Source organism: Orbicella franksi, chromosome 7, assembly GCF_964199315.1.
Source record: "Orbicella franksi chromosome 7, jaOrbFran1.1, whole genome shotgun sequence".
NCBI classification, from domain to species: domain Eukaryota; kingdom Metazoa; phylum Cnidaria; class Anthozoa; order Scleractinia; family Merulinidae; genus Orbicella; species Orbicella franksi.
The window spans coordinates 16476325-16497147 of record NC_138151.1 but is presented as its reverse complement, the minus strand read 5'-3'; the positions used below and the strand labels follow the sequence as shown (position 1 = coordinate 16497147).

Below are 20823 nucleotides of genomic sequence, written 5' to 3'. Positions count from 1 at the left end.
GCAAATTCGGCATTGAATAACCGCAAAACAAGACGTTCCTCTGCCTAAACCTATCGCCTAACGGTTAACGATTCTTAGCGCAACTTAGAATTAACTTGAGATGGCACTTTCCAGCACTTACATTTTGATGGGTCGTGATAACCACTTTATCACTTGATGCCAGTACAGTCATGGTATCAAAAAACTGCTAAAAACACCCTTAATTACAGCTTTAGAGACTTTTAATCCAAAACGACACGGTGAATTTTTTTATGTTATCAAATTTTGATAAGCGTAAGACGCAACTTTTGGCAAAGTTTAAAATATAGAGTTCAGAATCAACTTCAATTTTCAAAACTTGAAGGTTGCTTTGAACCGTTACGTCTTATCGTGCTTATTGAAATTTAATAATATAAAAAAAAATTCACTGTTCCGTTTTTGAATTATAAGCCCCTAAAGATGTTATTAAAGGGTTTTTTTTACCAGGTCATACTGTTGCTAAATTGACCCATCAAAATCTAACTGCTGGAAACTATTTTGAGCCACCTTAAAGAACTTGAAACGTAGCTAAATTGATAGCAAAATCTGGAACCGCCATCTTTTTCCATAGGCTGGATTCAGTCTCCATCCGAGTTGTCTGCCTCCTCTTGTCCGTTGTCGATGTCCAGTTCTTTATTGACATGACTTGCCGTCAGTCTACATTCTTCTCCTCTCTCCAGACAAACAACATTTCTGTTGGCTGAAAGACCAGCAGCAATTCCAGCACCTAGGGAAGAATAAATTAATCCTCAGTTCCGTTTATTTGAAATACGAGGCTGTCTATTTACAGTATGTTGGCACGTTACTAAGTTTTTCGTACGGACAGTATACGTTGTGAACGTACCTTTTGACCGTGTCAAGTCCAAAATCCAATTCCCTTCAAAGCTAAATCTTTTTATTATTGCTGAGATGAGGTCAGCAGGCAGAGTGTAAGTGACTGCTCCGTCGTCGACTCCCGGACAGGCAAATACATTGGAGGCATCCTCCACGAGGTTGGAGCATTCCGGGCCGACGACGTTGCTCGCCGTCCAGTGGCAGATCAATATTTCCGTCAAACTGTTTTGCAGCAAGTGTCCTGTACAAAATATATATGTTATCAATCTAATGCAAAAGTGAGTATTGAAAAGTACATGTCGTAATGCAAATACAATAACAGACGAAGCTTTAAGTTGTTTTGACGAACTACTGTTCTCTTGGCTGCTCGCGTCTTGTATCATTCGGAAAGCATCATGTCTCTTACCCTCACTCCCTCCCCTCCATAGAAAACAAGTCGTGGTGGTCCTGCTACACTTACCTTGAACTTTTTTCTGCCTCGTGTCGTACCAGAAGGCCTTCTGGACCAATGAAAATTTTTCCTGGATGCTTGATTGGTCTCCAGGGTTAATGATCGCAATGTTGTACCTCTGTAAGGCATCGACATTGCAGGCATGAACTGAAAGAAGAACTCTTTTCAGTTCTGTTTCATCTGCATCCTATTGACGGTAATAACGACAAGTCAGTTTGTTACGAGAATAGCACGTAGTTATGACATTTATGTCGTATTGAGGTACATTTTTCAATTAACTGTAAAGGAATCAGTGTTACATTAAAACTGAGAGAAACTGATTAAGCCACCCTGAGTGCATTTACTTATTACCTCCTCTAGCTTTATAATGGCGAGATGAAACCCTTCAAATGAGGGGGCAATTGTCCTCAGTTTTTGCACTGGCAACGTGTCTTGCAATTCCATCAGTATTCCAACCTCGTGACTTTCTTCATTCTTGTTATGGAAGAAGAAGACGCCGTTTTTTTCTTCCGCCACGTTTAACCCTTTCATGGTTTCCTCCTTTTCCCAGGCCAGTGCACGCCTGATAAAGGACTCAAGGACCTGTTATGAGGCAACAGTGACAAATAAGGACAAAATCACCGGTTTCTGTGATTTTTTTCTTTTGGAAGTATCATAATTATTCGTTTTGGGGCACGGCGCCCATATTTTATAATGGAACTCAACAACACGGGGCATTTATTTATTTTTTAATTCTTAAATACATCAGAATCTCCAAAAAGAAACTGGCAATTATAAAGAAATGAAAATATGATAGACGCTTTGACAGTAACAATGCATGCAGGCAAACTTGTATTAATTTAAAGAAAAACATAGTCCCCAGTCTATGCAACGTAGTTAGCTTCAGTGTTATTTTCCAAAACAGTGAAACTTTGAGTTGCGCTTATTGGAAAAATGGTGTCGTAAAATAATAAAATCCATCTTTTGAAAAGCATCAAGTAAAAGCAAATGGTTGCCGGTCAGTAAAACGCTATTTCAGTAATACAGCTGTTGCTTATAAGCCTCTGTGTTATAAACTACGCATAAGGACTTACTGGTGATGTCTGCCCTTTACGTAGGCTGACCTCCCTAAACTGCGCCATCTTTTCTTCTGTGGCATGGTGTGGAAATCTCCTTTTAAGAGATTCCCAGTCCTCTTCCCCAGTAAATTTTAAGAAGGCTTGCACAGCGATCTTCTTTTTCTTTATTTTGTCAGCCGCCTCCTTCATTTCCTTTAGTGAGTACTGTTTGGTCAGGACTTTGTTCAGTAGGTCGTCTTTGGTATCCTTTTCCAGACCTTGAAGAGGCATCCCGACCTTTGCATAAAACAGCATAAAACATCGAATTAATTTTCAGGAAATAAGCTGAAAATTCATGTGATGAGTGTCGTCCCTTGTGGGAGGCTAGAAATTAATATATGCGTGGGTCGACATTTAATCAGATTGACTGCGCGAGCGATCTAGTGTTTTTGTTTTGACCAAGATTGTTAGGCCCAGCTTTGTTCGGACGTATACATAATAGGAGAAGTTCATACGTTTGTCACGGTATAAAATTTTTCATTGCGTGGACAACCGTTTGTGTTCCGTAGATATCGACAGCAAGTATTCATAGCTTTAATCAATCGACGCAAGTGTTTTCCTGTGACCAGATGACAGTTGGATCGTGATAGAGAACATTTTGCCACTTTTAGACACGAATACCGCATGGCATCATTAGCGTTACATACATAAATACAAAAATGATACAGCTTTTATTTAAACACGATTACATGTCAAAGCGTCCTGCTCCTAGGGGTCGTGCACCAACTAATGAAAAGACTTGCCTGGTTTTGGGTTATCTGAGGATTCTTTTTCCTCCTGGATGGCTTCTCTGGCTTCATCCCCTTAAGTGTTCCTTTGTCAAATTGTTTGGAGACCTCCAGAAGAAGATTGAAAGTTTCTCTATGCAATAACGCTGCCTGTAATGTTGGCTCCAACGAGTTCACATCCTGTTGTCAGTGAAAGAAGACGTTTGTTAATTTCTGTTAAATAAAAATAACGAAACCGATCATTTATATTTTCACCTACCTTATCAGATGGGGTGTACATAGTCTGACAGGATTTCTTCCAAGCTGTGGAACTTGCGGGGGTGTCATCCTTCTCGTAGTCTTTCTTATTCATTTGATAAAGCCATTGTCGGCAAGCCACTACGCGCTCAACCCATTTGGTCTGCCTACTCCCCTGGTTGTCTGTGTTATGCTTGGCGGCGAGCCTGCAAACTTGCTCGTCAGATAACCCAGAGTCGTATACGCTGACCCAAACTTTCTGGAGCAACTTTTCGTTCTTCTCACTTGCCATTGACAACTGAAATTAGTAAAAGGAGATTATGGTTAAAAATTGATGAAGTTGGTTGGAAGACATAATCAATTAATATTTCTTACGTGAAATCGATTGTATCATTGTCCTGTCTCCGTTGTGATGGTTTTTTCCCTTATTCTTGAGACTTTTAAGTATGTTTACTCAGCAGTACAAAGAAAGAATTTTCAAGTTGAACCTTTTAAGTTTCGTTAGAGGTTTACAGATAATCCACCTTGCTGCAATTTGTCTACCAGTACTAATTCTATACTTGTTTTAAAACTGTGTTGGGGTATACCTTCTTGTAGGCTGCACGACGATGCAGACCTCCAATCAACTCCAGGTTAGCACCCTTAACCAGATTTTTGTCTTTTTGAACATCCTCCCTTGTAACGTCAGCGATGGCCAACCAGGGTTGAGCGTTGTGCATTGAGGCAGGACTGCTCTCGATGCTCTTTGATATCTCTTCCACCCTGGCCTCATCTATTTTTCTGTCAAGCCATTTCGACCGGCATTCCCTCAATGAGGCCACTTTTAAGTTAAATAAACCTAAGATGTGGATTTAAAATTGGGTTATTAAAACGGTGTATCCGGCAAAACATATAGCCATGTGCCTGTTACAATTAGTGCGCGAATTAATCAATCAATCAATCGATCGATCAATCAAAAACATTATTAACGTATCAGAGTCTAGCTATTCGAGGGGCACAAAAGCCTTTAAAAAATAGCCGAAAGAAAATATTCGCGCTGATTCGTTTAAAATTGTATTGCTATTAGACAATAACATTTTGAGCTCGAGATTTCTATTGCGTGATAGTTGACGAGGGCGCAGAGCGTTTGAAGAGGCTGTCAAGTTAGATATCAGCGATTTAATTCGCCGGTAATCCAGCGGCAATGACATTGTGCGCCAGAAGAGAGCTGTGACGACTATTCGTTTGCGATTTGCGCTTGCGTTCTAATTTGGGAACGCGAGGACCGTACAAAATCGTTTAAGAGACGCATAGAATCAACAAAAGCGAACATCTCTCTGTGCGAAATTGCAAGACGCAAGAGATAAACAAAAGAAGCGAATTACGAGTCCGTGATGAGATTGCCACGAAAATTGTTTCTGCTCAACAAATCAGTGGTAGACATAATTATTCCAATTGGCCTATAACAGTTTACGGATCGTTGACTTGTTTTAAATTCGCGTTTTTGAAGATAATTCCTTCGCGTTATAAGTTTTTAAAATAATGTTAAAAAATCAGATAAAGTAGTAGTCTTGAATTTGACGTGAAAAATATCTTGGACAAAGTCGGCCCTTCAAGGTCTATAGTGACCTTAACTGTAACTAATGAGAACTAAAGAACTGAGAGCTAACTAAAGAACTGAGAACAAACTAAAGAAATCTCAATCGAACTTTTGATCCCCAAATTCTTAATTTTTTTGTAAAATTGGTATCGAAAATCAATGACAAGTTTTTTTAGGCTCGAGTTACTTTAGTGGAACACGTGTTTTTCGTATTTAAGACCACATTACATATGGCTTTCTTCAAGCGAAATTTATTTACTAACGTAATCGAACGGTAGAATGTAATCGATTTCGTGCGATTCTCTAAGCAAACAATGTGTTCGGTTTCCTTCGATTGACTAAGCCGAAATAAAATCGGTACGTGTATTAGGAGCTCTTTTGGCTAAAACCCCGGGGCTAAACCCAAATTTCTTTACATTTATTTTGCCCTCTGTTGTCTTCTATTAAATTCTACTTAGCACCGAGGTACATTGTATAACTCTTTTAGTGACGGCCGTTGTCCGCGTAGTTTGTTTGTCGGCATAGTCAAAACAGCCTTTTACTGTAAGTGTGATTCCAAGTCATTGAACTATAACAAACTTTTAACACGTGTATCCCCTTACTAATGAAAACTCGAGGTCATTATTTCCGACATACAGCGAACTACGAATTAGTTAATGCTTGCATATCGCGTTCAACGCCGGACTGATCAGCTTCTTTTTACTATACATACTATAGAATCACCTCAACATACCTATGTAATGTGCCTCAATTTCTTCATCCAAGGAGTTTGCCTTTGGGGCTTTTTCAGGGGATGGCAATTCCACTCCTTCTGGCATTTGGGTAGGTTGCTTTCTCTTTCTGCCTCCCTTTTTCTTCTTGGCTGGGGTTTTCTGGCCAGTGGCTTCGACAGCTATCTCTTCTTCGTCCCCAGATATGTGCGGTGTTTCCTCGCTCACCGTAACGCCGTCCGGGGTTCCACTCGCCGATGCCATAACGATTGTGCTGCGGGTCGATTTGAACTTCCCAACGAAATCTTTGGCTGTAGACACGCCAGAGAACTTCCGACAAAAGTCGTTTTTGTCAGCATTGAACTTCGTTATATTTAATTGGAGATCAAATTTACCACTCGGGGACACCATATCCTTAAATGTAATCTGTCATATTGAAGAAGAATTGTTAGTTGTTGGAGGGCATCGATCAGACCCTGGACATCAAAGGGTTTTTTTTCTTTACTTGTACTGTTCGCCACGAAGCGGGAATTTTAAGCGTTTCACAACTGTTCGAAACTGTGAGTGGCGAAGCGCGATCTATAAGCAGGCACAGACTGGCGATTTTTGTTCGTTCGCCGTTGCCATTTTTGCGCTCAGAAGAGCAAACCGTTTGGCGCCCAGGGTACATCAAACGTTCTTCAAACCTTCGCACAACTAATCATTTGATAAAAAGGACGAATGGATTGAGTCTTTTGCCTTTCGGAAACCAAAAGCAAACTGTTAAGAATTCCTTCGCATTTAAATTGTGCTTCTGCTAGATAATAAGTACCTATGACAAGCAAACAATAGCCTACCACAATGTTTTGATTATTTCTCGCGTTTGCCTCTTTCACTTCTATGACCTCTTCCATTAAGTTTCCCAGGCGGTTTTTAACCCGTTGGTCATTAACTTTCACGAAAACTCCGTCATCATTGGTTTTAAAAAACCAGGATCCGGCCACAACTTGCTCCACCATGATTGAATGAATGTCGTACTCCACGCGCAGCATCAACAGAATGATGAAATAAGTTACTGGTGACAGTTAATCTGATGGATTCCAGTCTTTTCCAGGACAATGGTTTTACTTATAACGGATGTGTCACTAAACAACACTCATTGACAAGATTTCACTCACGCCTGGGTAATCGCGGCGGTCTGAATCAAGTGAGCTGCTCTTGTTGGTCCCGCATTGATCTATTCATTGTAGAATAGTCCGTGACAATTTCACGGTGAAAATTTACCGAAATAAAAAATATATATATTGGAAACAACTGCTATAAGTTGGCCGCGAAGAGTCAGGAGGAGGTAATTGTAAAAGGCTATTGTATTTCACACTTGGGTGTGAATTACTTGTGTGTGAATTACCCCATTGTGCCGCAATGTGGCATCTGAATTCACTGAAACCGCCGATACAAATGTGTATGATGCCTTTATCAAGACTTCGTTCAGGTTCACCATCCATTGAAATTATGACCTATGTATGTCTCGAGCCGAGGATTTCTTACCCGCAGAAGCAACAGTTGAAGTATCATTGAATAAAATGGTTTATCAACAGTTCTTATCAGTTATTAAGTATTAACTGGAAAAGGCTGAAATTACAAACTACAGGACTTGCTTGTTGCTGAAAGACGAAAAAGTTCAACCCCAACGTAGAAAATGTAAACAAAACAATCGGAAGGGAGAGGATCCGAATGATAACTCACACCAAAGTGCTCCGTAGACTTTTTCTTTACCGATTACCGCGAAAAGTTTTAGTCGTTTTTCTAGTCGTGAACCGTGGATACCCGAACGTAGAAATGACAACTGTTTAAAAAGGAATCAGACTACGCAAATTTGTCAACCACTTAGACGTCAAAGTGATATATAAAAGACCAATATCGATTTTCCGAGGTATCGACTTTCCGCAATAATGCCTTAACGTACAATACTTCGACTTTTCTTCGACTGATACTCGTTGTAGTCTGCACACGTGTAACCATAAATCCTTGTAGGTGTTTCAAAGGAAGGGCTAGGTGTTCCAGGAAATTTGTAAAGACTGCACAAGTGTCAAGAAAACAACTTTCAGTTATCTTAATTTTCGTGGGTAAAAAAACTTTTAAAACAAAAACTTAATAAAAGAAATTGACAGTTAACTGTGATGAAAATTTGTGTTCAAAGCTAGTGTCCCGTAGCGTTTCTTCGAGACAAAGTGACTTCTCAGAGACCTTTTCTCGTACGTGATAATGCTAAGGCCAGATTCCTGTCTTCGTATTTAGGATGCGAACGGAACTTTCAGCGCGATGCACAGAGTAAAAGGTCTGATTAATCCCTTGGACTGGAGGAAACGCTCCATCGGTCTAGCGATTCACAGGGCCTTGATCTGTGAATGATCATGAATAACTTTGAGTGCTATAAAGTTTTCCATTTAAAACTTTTTTGAAGAAACGAACGAGTTTACATGATTTTGGTAGAGATAAGTTAACAGCCCGACTGGAAAAGGTAACTGAACATAAATTTCCTTGAAGGCAAGCACAAAGCATGCGCAGTTGCTTTCGGACTGCCAGTGATAACCACAATGACGGAAAACCACTAGGCGTTGCAAATAAATAGACTTTGTGACACATGTTCAGTACAAGATCGGTGAGAGGCCTCTTAGGAGGGTTCCAAGGTTTGCATCAATACGCGGCAGCGTCTAGAGGGTTTGGGTCTCGGTGCAAGTCCTCCCATGCAACTGATCCTAGGGCATTCCTCACTCAAGCTTTGCGAAATTGGTGAGTTGCGACACCACGTAGGTCGGTGAGATATCGGGGAAGTGTTCGCATTTTTATTTATGCAACTACGTGAACTGAATAATTAATATTGGTTTTGGGGGGGGGATAGATTATTATAGGAGATAAACGCTCGTGTCATATTAGGTATTTGAAATCAACGCGACTTAAGTTAACGCGAAATAAAGGAAAAAGGAAGTTACGCGATTTATTGCACAGATGAACAGAGTTTCTTAGTGCGGGCGTAGTGTCCATATACGCACTTACGCCCGTGCGTACAGCTGAAATCTGAAAAAATATTTCTCCTATTCCCTGAAAACATTTTTTAAAGTTACCATAAAAATCGGACCGATTTTTAAATTTGGAATAGCTGTCTGTGTGTGTAAGTCTCTCCAGTATCTTTTCTTAAAAGCCATTGATGACCTCTACAGCGACTACAGCAGTGACATGCAGATCTCTGAGGGCGACTTCGAAGCCGAGATCACACGATGGAGGCAAAAGAAGAGTGGAATAGATCCAAATGTGAACCAAACGACTTTGGTTGACACCCTTGATCTTGCCAACCTTGAATTCTATCCCGGAGTATATGTTGCTGTCATAACGTTCATGTTGACGTATCCTGTGTCAACTTGCACTGCTGAGCGTAGCTTCAGCAATATGAAGAGTTTAAAAACCCCTTTACGAACACCATGACAGACGGGAGATTAAACTCTTTAGCAATTCTGCACATTCACAAACACAAGGACATTGACAATGATGATGTTAGAACAGAGTTTGCCCGTATGAAGGGTAGACATCTTGCCCTTTGCTTGTAAACCCTCTGTTTATACGGTTGTTTTGCCACCTGTTTGTGTTGTAGCCTGCCGAAAACTCTAGAGATGGTGGAAATAAACAACTAACATTACTGCATTTTCCCTCGCATTTCTTTTTTTGGAAATGTCACTCGGAAATTGTAGGAAATGGCGTGTCCGAGACCCCAGATTTCAATTTTTTTCAGAGGGAGCATGCCCCCCTCCCCCCCCCCCCCTATAAGCTCCTTGAATGGCGCGCCTTCGGCGTACACGTTCAAAATCTCACACCATGCCCCTGCAAAAGATTGGAACTTATAACCTGTTCTTATTATATCAGTCGTAATTCTTAGGTGCTGGACAGAGACCCATGGATTGGTCCTTGCCAGCTATCCTCAGTATATCAGTCTTATCCGTTCCTTACCGGACAAGGGCTCATAGATAAGACCTTATCGGGTATTCTTAGTATGTCGGTCGTTTCTCTTCAGTACCGTTCAGGAAAGACAGCAACAGTCATGAAAGAAATGAGAAGGTACAAACTGAGCATTCTCGGACTCAGCGAGGTAAGGTGGACAGGTTTCGGAGAAGTGAAGACAACCACGGGAGAGACAATCATCTACTCTGGACGTGACGAAGGACACACCGCAGTGGTGTCGCCCTGGCAATGAACGAGGAGACAAGGAAGTGCATGATGAAATGGAATCCCATCACAGACAGGATCATCAGCGTACGGTTTTTCTCCAAGTATGCGAAGATGACAGTAATTCAGATCTACAGCCCCACGAATGACGCTAGCGATGAGGACAAGGATACATTCTATGAGTTGCTCCAAAAGGAGATCGATGCCACGCCACTCCACGACCTACTGATCGTGCTAGGAGATGCAAATGCTGGGAAGGCACCATGGGTAACGAAGGACTGGGCATTATGAATGATAATGGCCTTCGATTTGCATGTCTTTGCGCTGAGAACAGTCTTGTCATTGGAAACACTTGTTTCCAGCACGAAGACATCCACAAGTATACGTGGACGTCACCAAATGGCCATGACAGCAATCAGATCGACCATGTGGCGATCCGAAGAAGATTCAGGAGACCGCTACTGGATGTCAGAACACAGCGAGGAGTAGACGCAGCAAGTGACCATCACCTTGTCCGATGCAAGATACGCCTGAAGCTGGCAAGGAACAGAAAGAAACAAATTTCAAGGACCATCTGTGACACTGCAAAGCTAAAAAATCCTTTGCCCAAGCGGAGCTTGAGCATAGCCCTGAAGAATCGTTTTGAAGCTCTAAACAATGATCACCAAAGTGTAGATGATGCATGGACAGGGTACAAAGACATCATCGCACGACGGCGACTGAAACACTTGGACAAAGAGCAAGGTCACGTAAGGACTGATTGAAACCCTCCACCTGGAACTTTATCGAAGAATGACGTAAGCTAAAACAGAGCATTTTGAACTACCGCTCGGAACGAATGAGGGAAAACAGACAGCGGATGTACGAAACGAAAGACCAGGAAGTGAAAAAGAGAGCATGGACAGACAAGAGGAGGGCCTTGGAAAGAGACGCGGAAGAGACGAAAAGGGCAGCGCACCAAAACAATCTGAAATAGCTCTACACGAAAACGAAGCTACTAAGTGGGTGCCTCAAGAAGCCAAGCACTGGAATACGGACGAAAGATGGTAAAGTCATCACCACAGAGGAAGAAGTACTTGAAAGGTGAAAAGAGCACTTCTATGAAATCTTGAATGTGGGCTGTGAAGAAACTGATCTCCCTGAAGGGTGTCAGCTCGGTGACTGCGATGATCCCATAGAGATGGACACTGGCCCCTTTACAATCCTAGAACTGAGACAAGTCATATCTCTGTTGAAGAACGGTAAAGCACCCGGTGTGGATAACATTAGTGCAGAAATGCTAAAAGCCAGCCCTCCAATTGCCCTGGACCAGCTTCTTCGAACATCAGATTGGTTTCCTGTAGAGACAGGAGTCAAGCAGGGCTGTGTTATGTCAGGTTTTCTCTTCAACATCATCATCGATTGGGTAATGAGGAACATCACCAATGCAAGGAGAGGCCTGTGGTGGAAGTTCACCACGGTCTTAGAGGACCTAGACTATGCACATGACATAGCCCTTCTTTCCAGCCGGCACAAAGATCTTCAAGAGACGTTCAGCCGCCTCCATCATGTCTCAAGGTATACCGGACTCTGTATCAACACCACCAAGACAAAGGTGCTACGAACAAACGCCAAGGTCACCAACACAATTTCCATTGATGGCTTAGAAGTTGAAGACGTGAACTCCTTCATTTACCTAGGTGCCATGGTCCATGGAGCTGGTGGGTCACATGAAGACATCTCAGGCAGGCTCTCAATCGGAAGAAAAGCATATGCCACTCTAAATCCTGTCTGGAGGTCTAGGACATACAGCAAGCACACCAAGCTGAGAATCTTCAAGAGCTGCGTGATCTCTACTCTCCTGTATGGCGCTGAGATGTGGAGAGTTACATCAACTGACATGGAGCGCCTGGATGTCTTCCATCGAAAACGCCTAAGAAGAATCCTTGGCATATTTTGGCCATACACCATCTCCAACCGTGAGCTCTATGAAAGAGCTAGAGAGGGTCCCGTCTCAGAAACCTTGAAGGTCAGACGATAGAGATGGATCGGTCACGTTTTGAGGAGAGAGAAAGATAACAATTGCAGAGTTGCGCTCACCTGGACCCCTGAAGGCAAGAGAAGGCCCGACAGACCAAAGATCACTTGGAGGAGAACCATTGAAGCCGAAAGGAAAGATCTAGGATGGACAAGCTGGCATGGGGTTGAGCGGGAAGCTCAAGACTGTGATGGATGGCACCTGTTGTTACGTGGCCTTATGCTTCACTCACGAAGGAGCGAAGCGGATGAGTGAGTGAGTTCAGGAAAGCATTGATTGTACCTTATCAGCTTTTCTTTAAACCTATGGGTGATATTTGGGTCCTACCGAGTATGATTTGTCTTACTAAGAAAGGCTTCATGAGCAGCTCTCGTTCCGTCTATGGGCCATCGTTCTACCCTTTGGAACATAAACACGTTTTTTAATTATCAGGGAGTTAGGGTACCTGTCCAGGTGTATTAGAGACAGTAATATTGAACTCGGTTCGTAATACAAAGATTTAGCGCAAAATTGTAGAACTGGCGCGTAGCTGCACTTTAACTGCAAAAGGCGGCTAGGAGTATCGCTACGACCTCGTCCATCGCGGGTAACCATTTGCCCTACCCATGTACTCCAAGAACTCTGGTATAAGGCAAGAGATATACTTCGATAACAATTCAGAAATCAGAAAAATGATCAAGACGTCGCTCAAAGAAGGCGGTATTAACACATGGCATACATGTCATAAGGCACACTAAATATACAAGAATCCAAAAATTCTTTACGTTAGTATTCAAATTAATCGCTAAGACATTACTTAGTATTCAATTATATAGTTTTTTAAGTTCAAGGCCTAGAAATAAACCCTCCTTTTTATGAAGACGCTGCAAGAAAACTTCTCTATTGAAAGGAAATGCGGAGCGATTACACTTAAACTAATGTATTACCGATAGCTGAGTGTTTCATTTTTTTTTTTTTGGAAATCTACCAGCTTATTGCTGTGATTTTTTTATTATTATTATCTTGATGTAATGCCGAAACCGTCCTACCTGAATGGTTTTCGGGACGTTTTGAAATCATAATAAAGACTGAACTTGTTCGAATTGGAGGGATCAAACTTATATTTGGTATCGTTCTACCAATACCACTGTAATCATGTATGTATATGTATCGTACCCACTTATACTGAAAAATTGTTTTTCTCTTAGAAAGATATATGCCCGAACCTTGTGACTCGCGAAGCGTCTGTCCTTAATTCTACGCATTTTTTTCACGTTTATTTCAGATTCTGGTACTAACAACAGTCACTCTAAAACACACCCTTTTGCGGTCTAGTACTCAGTAAAAGTGCTTAAAGATTTTATTCCTTTCAAAATTCAAGTTAGTGGCAAATTGGAAGTTTACGCACGCTATCTAAGGTTCTTTTATATGGTCAGGTCTACTTTACATCGTCAGGTCTACTGAAAAGAAAAAACGCAATTAACACACCTGCGTGGGCTGCCACGTGCTGTAAGCAAGCGTGATTTTACATGGCCTCACACAATACCATCTTTTATTTAAGTGAGCACCCTGTATAACGATTATTAATGGTATTATTATCGTTACAGTTATTGTTGTTACTATGATTGTTGTGGTTGTGATTGTTATCGTTTTTGTATTTCATTTTAACAAAAGCGGTCTGCGTTTTTTTAATCAAAGGAGAACTACCAAGAACCTGTGGACACATTGGCTGGATTTATTCTACAGACGGATCATCCGTCAGGGATGAACTTGCGCAAAGAACGATAGTTCATTTGATAATTCGTCTGTGTATAAATACGAGCAAACGGACGGATTATCCACGAAAGTTCGTGGGTCAAGACGAACTATCACAATAAATATTCGTCTGGACCGATGATCCGTCTGTTTGCCCGTATTTATACACAGATGAATTATCGGACGAACTATCGTTCCTTACCCAAGTTCATCCCAGACGGATGATCCGTCTGCAGTATAAATCCGGCCAATGTTTATTTTGTTTTTGCACTAACGATAATATGCACGCATTTATTTTGACGCAACCATTTGGGCGCCGAAAATGGATGATCCCGATGGACGGCCGAACAATAGAACTACTTAATCAATTACTTTGTTACACGCTTTTTACACGCATGTAATTTTTAAAAAGGTATCCTCGCGATGACGATAACTGTGCATTAGCGTTGAAATTGTCAACGCTAACGCTCATAATATATTTTTCTTTCTAATGAAATGTCCCGGGAGGACCAAGAGAAGTCTGCGAGAGCATCCGGTTTCCTAACCTAACAGCGTGTAGCGTATTAATTCGGGCGCGCGCTGCGCAGTGCCAACATGTTCTCATCTGTCATCGGGCTTTGTAATCAAAGGTTATACCGACAAATAAATGCATGAAACTTCAAATGTTTTCTGTTATTCGGAAGCGATCAATCAGTTGGGCATGTAATGCAAACACTCGCTATGGCTGGACGACTAAATAATTTCGGTTTATTTTCTGAGACGGACAGTGATGAAGAAACTTTTGAAGGTTTCAATGTCCGTGACACAAGGCGCTACTCTCAATTGGCGAGTGAAGCTAACTTGTTCACGTCTACGCCAGTTCCAAAGAGGAAACGCACAGCGAATGACACGAGTTCATCTGACATCTCGTTTGGTGACAGCGACGAGCCAAGTTTATCTCCAGTTCAACTTGTACCAAAGAAGGAAGACTACGATTCGTCTAGTGATTCGTTAGAAGGAGAAGTTGCCGAACGCACCTTTTCATACAGTTTCTCCCGCAGCTCAACGTCTTTTCCGGAAGTCGTCAATGCCGACAATACTGAGGAAGAAAGCCCGAGCAGCGTCGAGGGTGAGATTAAAAGCGAACATTTATCGGATACTGCATCGCAGAAAAGCAGAAATCAAATTCTGCCGGTCAGCGTTTCATTTGCAAGGGATGGATCCAAAGGGCCATCGGAAGCAAACACAGAAAACATCAGGAGAAGAGGTGGGTGACATGATCTGTTTGGAAAATCGTGGAAAGGTTACTGTTGATATTAATATCTCTCCTCATCTTGTTGATTTAATACCTGTAGGCAAACATCGATCGACGGTGTTGAAACCAGAAAACCTGCCCCAGGGAAATTGTTGTGCGGAGAATCAATGTCTCCAAAAAGTGCTTTCCGTTGGGCAGATGAAAAAAGCGCGCGAGAACTTCTGCCAGGATAACAGCACGTACGAATCCCAAAGGCGCTACATCTTCAATTGGCTAGACCAGAACCAGCCAACTGTTGGTGAATTTGCGTACTACATAAGCGGACTTCGGGTGTGTTGGAATGCCTGGACAAAGGTGCTTGGAATCACTCAAAGGCGCTTTTTCCAACTCAAGAAGGAATATCTACTTGGCAGGCGCAGTAGTCAACACGGTGCATCTGTTATGTATCGGGACAGACTACAAACAGAGGCTGTTGTTAATTTTCTGGAGAAATATTTCTCCGAAAATTGCGACTATATGCCCAATTGTAGTGTGTGGCACTTAACGTCTTCGAGCCGAAAGAAAGAGGTCTTCGAGGAATTTACGGAAACTATGAAATCCACCGGTCAACCGACATCGAGTGAAAGCCTATTCAGAAGTATCTGGAACTCGCGCTTCCCGCACGTAAAGATTCCAAAGGTAAATGAAATAGATTGATGCATTATACCGCCCATATGTACAATTATATATCGCTTTTATCTCTCTCGCCTGTACTTTCATATATAAATTCAAAAATTTGGTTTCTGATCGAACTCAGCGCTCAACATATTTAATCATCTTGAGCCAATGTGAGAACAGTTTTTTCAAGGTGATGATATGATCAACGAATCCAAAATATTGTTTGTGTGTTACATGGATAGCCTGTTTAAGTATAAATCTCTAGGTGTTCTATCAGGAACACCGTTCTCTGATTGGTTACGCTACTCAACATCTATTCTGCTGTAGACAATGAGTAGCCTGGCAGTATGCGCTTGTTAACAAACTAGCGCCGGACTGCTTCTTTGCGTTTTCAAAGCGCCTGTGTTGAGGATTTGGGTAAATTTTTGAACGACGTGTAGATTTATACTAAAACAATCATGTTATTCGCTTTCTACGCGTGTTGGTTGACTCGGGCTGCACTCTCGTCCACTATCACGCGATAGAAATCTCGAGTTCATAATCTACTTGTTAAGTGGTTAGCGCTATAGACCTCTTTAGCTTGGGCGATTTGTTTTCCCATTGCAGACCACGTGATGATACTTTCGGGAATTCCTGCTTTCAAGTTTTTAAATAGTCGCATGTATATGACTGTATAATTTTAAGATTGATAAATGAACAATTCTCTAGAGAATATCACGGGGTCTACAATGGGAAAACAAATCGCCCAAGCTAAAGAGGTCTATTGATTAGATTCCGACTTAATGTTTGCTCCGTGCGTATTTAAATAAACGATCGACTCATTTCGTGGCGTTAAAAATATCGTAACGATTCAAATTTCTCACCTTGCTTTTAATTAGTTATCACTGGTGTAGTGGTAAGGGAGGCATGTTGGCATGCCAGAGGTTCTGGGTTTGATATTGGGTGGTGACATAATACAATTTAATTCATTGTTTAAAAATTTCTAAGCGTCGCCAAAATAGCAACGACCGTTTACGAAAAGGAAAATCGCTACGGCGAGAGCACGAATATCCACTACCTTTTTGCATAAAATTTACATGGATTGTGTTTAACACTGAACTCGCGTGACATTAACTTTTTTTGTGTGTTAGGAAAATCGTTTCAGCAAATGCGACACTTGCTGCACTTTAAAAGATGAACTGAGGGGCACTACCAATCCTGTTAAGAAAGCGGGGATAGAAGAACGGAGAAAGGGACACATTGCATGGGTCAGGTAAGTCAGTAAAGTGTTTTAGTAAATAGTTAGTGGTAATAGGGTTAAACTAAATAAGTAAAAAGGTACACAACTGATGTAACGCCTGTGTCGAACTTTACAGGGAGGAGAGGAAGTCATATCTCAGCAGAGCTTCGCAAGCACACCATGAGCCACACAAGTATTTTTCAGTAGCAATTGATGGCATGGACACTACCAAAACAGAGTTGCCTTTCTCGAAGTCAAGGCACGGAACAAGTGAAAAAGCTTGGCATCTCAGGGTACACGTTGTGGGAGTGCTGATTCATGGGAGACATCCAATTTGCTTCCTTGACTACCACCAGTTTCCACACGATTCTAATCTCTTGTTGAACACCTTATTGCAGGTAAGTCGCCCCGCACACTGTCTAACCAGACAGAAATTAACAATGGCATGTGAACAGTTTCATTTTTATTTACGGTTTGGTTCACTCATGTGTCAGTTTTACAAGGTACAATAGAGTATTTTGACTTCACCCCAACTAAAATTCATATGGTAGATATTCAAGGTATCTTCCAGCGGACAATTTTAACCGGGAGACACCGGCGTGTACCGGCGCATTAAAAGAAGATCTGCTTCCGTTGAGAACTGTACACAGTGACATTGTAACACCGACAAAAAGCAATAGTAAAATGATATGTTCAGCCACTACCACTGAAAATAAACAAGTTTTACATTTACAAATCAAGGTATGTTACTAATTGGAAGGCGTTCCATTTAGACCCTATGGTTGCACCGACAGCTTCTTGCTGACTCCATCTTTATTCAACTGGACAACACCGCTAAGGAAAACAAGAATCAATACGTTTTCTGTTTCCTGGCCTACCTGGTTGAAACAGAAGTGTTTGACAGGGTAAGAATAAGGGAATTAACACTACACGTTCCAGTTTGTTCTTTTTGTTCACACAAATTTTGAACATTGAGTAAAAAAAGGAAATTTAAGCCGAGGACAATGTTTACTTTAAGATGTCTCAAGCGTCTGGAGTCCATTTTTTAATAAACCAATTAAACGGCGTTCTTTACCTTGAATATTTAGGGTAGCGGGAGGCTACAGTCGTAATGGCTACGTTGAGCTAATAATGGTAGATTGAGAGATTGTAGAAATAAAAAACATACCAAGCAACGTACTTTAAAAATTATTCCCTTCAGATTGAAATATCATTTCTTCCTGTTGGACACACGCATATCGACGTGGATCAGCTATTCTCAAGAATTTCAGTCGCCACGGAGAAATCAGGCTGCCTGACCCCTCAGGACCTTCTAAGGATAATCCGGCGTTGTTATAAACAGACACAAGGGGAGACCACAGAGGCAGGAGCACAACCACAGTACGCAACAATGAAACATTTGTATGCTGTGAGAGAGTGGTTACTCCCTCATATGAAACAATTACATGGACTGAACAGTTTCCATAGCTTTGTGATTAAACGAAATGATGATGGGAAAGCAGTCCTTTACTTTAAGGCATGGTGCACCACTAAGTGGGATTCTGAAGAGTTCGACCCTGTCCCACTTTTGAATAGTCTCCCTCAAGGGGTCCCTGAGTTAATTAAACCTAACTACGCTGCAGTAGAACTCGCCAAACTCCGAAGGATGGTAGATAAGTGCGTCACCAACGGTGTCTTCAGAAACGAGGAAAAGACGGAGTGGCTAAACTTTTTACAAAAGGAAGACGAATTGGCCAGTGCATACGAAGATGTGGAGGAATTAGTGTACAGACCTGGTGACGGTAAGTTTCATTTTACCACTATGCACTTCATTCATAATGATTCAATATCCAAATTAAATGTGAAACACAGTTTCTAAGAAAAAAACTTCCAAGCTAAAAACAGTTCCAATCTAAATGTTCATATGTTGAAAGACGAAAACATATCATCTGGCTTTGCCAGAAGGTCATAACCTATTACAAATCCATCAAACTGATCGGTTCTTCCAAGGATGGTGCATGCTTTGATCTTGAAAAGTGCCATTTTTGGTATTCTGGTGCAAATAATACCAAGTAAGAAACGATATTTTCTAGGTGTCATCAGTCCTCATTTTTTTTGTATAACTGTAGTATAGTTCTGAAATAAGCTAGCGCCATGAAATTAACTCACCGCATAGAGTTGGGTGTTAAGCGAAAGTCACAGCTTCACAATAACAGTCTATAATATACCTAAATGTCTGTATAGAAGGAGCTAAATATCACAAGACGGAGCTCGCATATCTGACCTGCAGTGATCAGCAGTGGATAGTCGATGAGATACGTGCTAGAAGACGCCCCGCACAAGATGCGAACGTGCAGCTGAGCGAAGTTCTGAAAAGAAGTGAGGCGTTCGAGCGTGGAGATGGCCTTCTTCCAGTAAGCAGAATTTAAAAATCTATATGGATAACCTAAGTGCTTTCTACGATGTCGCACGGTTGATTTTACAACGAAGAGTCAGGAGAACTATTACACCACTACATCGTGTTATGCGTTCTTAACGTATTTATGGGTACCGCCAAGTACACAACGTTTTTAATGAGAATCGCAAAGAGTGAAATGATAGTACGCAGACCCTATTGCTCAGGAATTAAACGCTAAATATGAGAAATGCTCTCTTTGGTTTTTGAAATGCCAATTTCAGCTTTCATAATACTTAATAATTCAGAGGATAATTAAGTAATTGTCACTTCAAAACTTTGTGTTAGGTGTATACAGGATCATACAGACGACCAGGCCAGGTTCAGAGACAAGTATTAAGAAACGAAAGTCGTGACAGTGTGGAAGAAGGAATGCTCATAGCAGTACAACTGGATGAGTATGCAGAGAGACCTCTGATCGCAAGGGTAGATACTGTCACAGGGGATAATTTGAGCATCACCTGGATGTATGGTCACTGGACCACCAATTGGTCGGTGTGTAAAAGACGGGTTGGCCACAGTTACGTCGAATGGAAAGAGGACATCCCCAAGTCGGCCGTTGTACTGTTCGATTTCCAGTTGACCCCAACTGGAAAACTGCGCAGTGCAACAGTACACGAGCTCAAACGAGTTTATGGGCTTGTGGGAAACGCAGACGCTGGGGAGAACGAGTAGTCTAGCCGATCTTCCTGGTTTGTTCACTTCAGCTGCGAACTTGATTAGCTAAAATCTTAGCAGAGACGTTTTCCCCGCCAAAATTCAAGTTTTTGTTGGCAGCAAGGCATTGGCATTTTAAAATATAGCTAGAAATATTCGACTTCAACAATTCAACGCTACCCATTCACTAATCGATGTCCATATTTCAAATTCAACCATGTGGTTCGCCTGCACGCGACATTCATATTTCAAAGCGACAACGCCTTGCTGCCTACAAAAGCTTGAATTTTGAGGGTTATACAACGCAAAAGGCGCAATTGGTGCCGGTCGTCACGTGACGGCCCTAAAATGGCTTACGCAAATTTAAAAGCTTTCAAGGCTTTGTTTCCGTTCACAACACAGAGAAAATAACCTCGAAACTATGTTTAAGAGGCTCCAAGAGGAAAATTATTGGGCAGAAAGTGAAAAAACCCTGCTGGTGAGGAATACCTTGAGAAATTTTCCTTCCTTCGATGGCCGTAAAGACATGACAATCAATGGGCTTTAACACAGATAGCGGGTTAAGCTTAATGCAGCTTTCAGGAATGGTAAAGTACAGTATTGCCTCGAAGTTGGACTCGTTTGATTTCAAGAATGTGAAAGCTACGGCCGATGAAATAACTGCAAAGCCGTTGGCAATAAGACTTACGCGTTAGGGTGAATACCTTGAACACGCTGAATGCAAGACCTTACGGCCATGGATCTTTCGTTGAGAATTCCGTGCTTTCAAGCGAACAGGAATTGCTATTCCACACGCGTACATGGCTAATCATAACGCGATATATTTCAACATTAAGAATCTAGTTGTTGACCATTGCACTTTTATTTAAGTGATGGCTCCTATAGGAGCCGTTAGTAAGTCTTTTCGTCGAGCTTTTTCTTTCGTATCATCTCTCATCTACAACATGGCCTGGAAACTTGATTTTCATGGATGGACGCGTTGCATGGAACTGCTGCTAAATGTAACATAAAATATTAGAT

At 41.6% G+C, this 20823-nt stretch overlaps 3 protein-coding genes across 5 annotated transcripts in view; 2 read left to right on the top strand and 1 right to left on the bottom strand.

The window, feature by feature from the left end:
• The window catches only part of LOC145493006 (uncharacterized), a 37917-nt gene that overhangs the window by 9345 nt on the left and 7749 nt on the right, over positions 1 to 20823 (top strand). The gene's annotated exons all lie outside the window — the stretch shown is intronic.
• LOC145493082 (uncharacterized) lies at positions 1285 to 4084 on the bottom strand. Its single transcript, XM_081472490.1, has 5 exons — positions 3953 to 4084; positions 3388 to 3663; positions 3144 to 3308; positions 2377 to 2637; positions 1285 to 1885 (listed from the first exon to the last, which is right to left on the bottom strand). Exons 1-5 carry the CDS (start codon positions 4082 to 4084, stop codon positions 1604 to 1606), a joined length of 1116 nt encoding a protein of 371 aa, XP_081328616.1. The 3' UTR covers positions 1285 to 1603.
• LOC145493085 (uncharacterized) lies at positions 14065 to 18329 on the top strand. The gene is made up of 4 exons (XM_081472493.1): positions 14065 to 14848; positions 14937 to 15514; positions 16624 to 16745; positions 16849 to 18329. The coding sequence occupies exons 1-4, from the start codon at positions 14308 to 14310 to the stop codon at positions 17222 to 17224; spliced, it is 1617 nt and encodes a 538-aa protein (XP_081328619.1). The 5' UTR covers positions 14065 to 14307; the 3' UTR covers positions 17225 to 18329.

Coding starts and splice junctions, on each gene's coding strand:
- LOC145493082 (XM_081472490.1), bottom strand. CDS start 4,084: ATGCACAACGCTCAACCCTGGTTGGCCATCGCTGACGTTACAAGGGAG. Junction 3,664..3,952: donor GTCGTGCAGCCTACAAGAAG/GTATACCCCAAC, acceptor TACTAATTTCAG/TTGTCAATGGCAAGTGAGAA. Junction 3,309..3,387: donor TGTACACCCCATCTGATAAG/GTAGGTGAAAAT, acceptor CACTGACAACAG/GATGTGAACTCGTTGGAGCC.
- LOC145493085 (XM_081472493.1), top strand. CDS start 14,308: ATGCAAACACTCGCTATGGCTGGACGACTAAATAATTTCGGTTTATTT. Junction 14,849..14,936: donor AGAAAACATCAGGAGAAGAG/GTGGGTGACATG, acceptor TAATACCTGTAG/GCAAACATCGATCGACGGTG. Junction 16,746..16,848: donor GGACACATTGCATGGGTCAG/GTAAGTCAGTAA, acceptor CGAACTTTACAG/GGAGGAGAGGAAGTCATATC.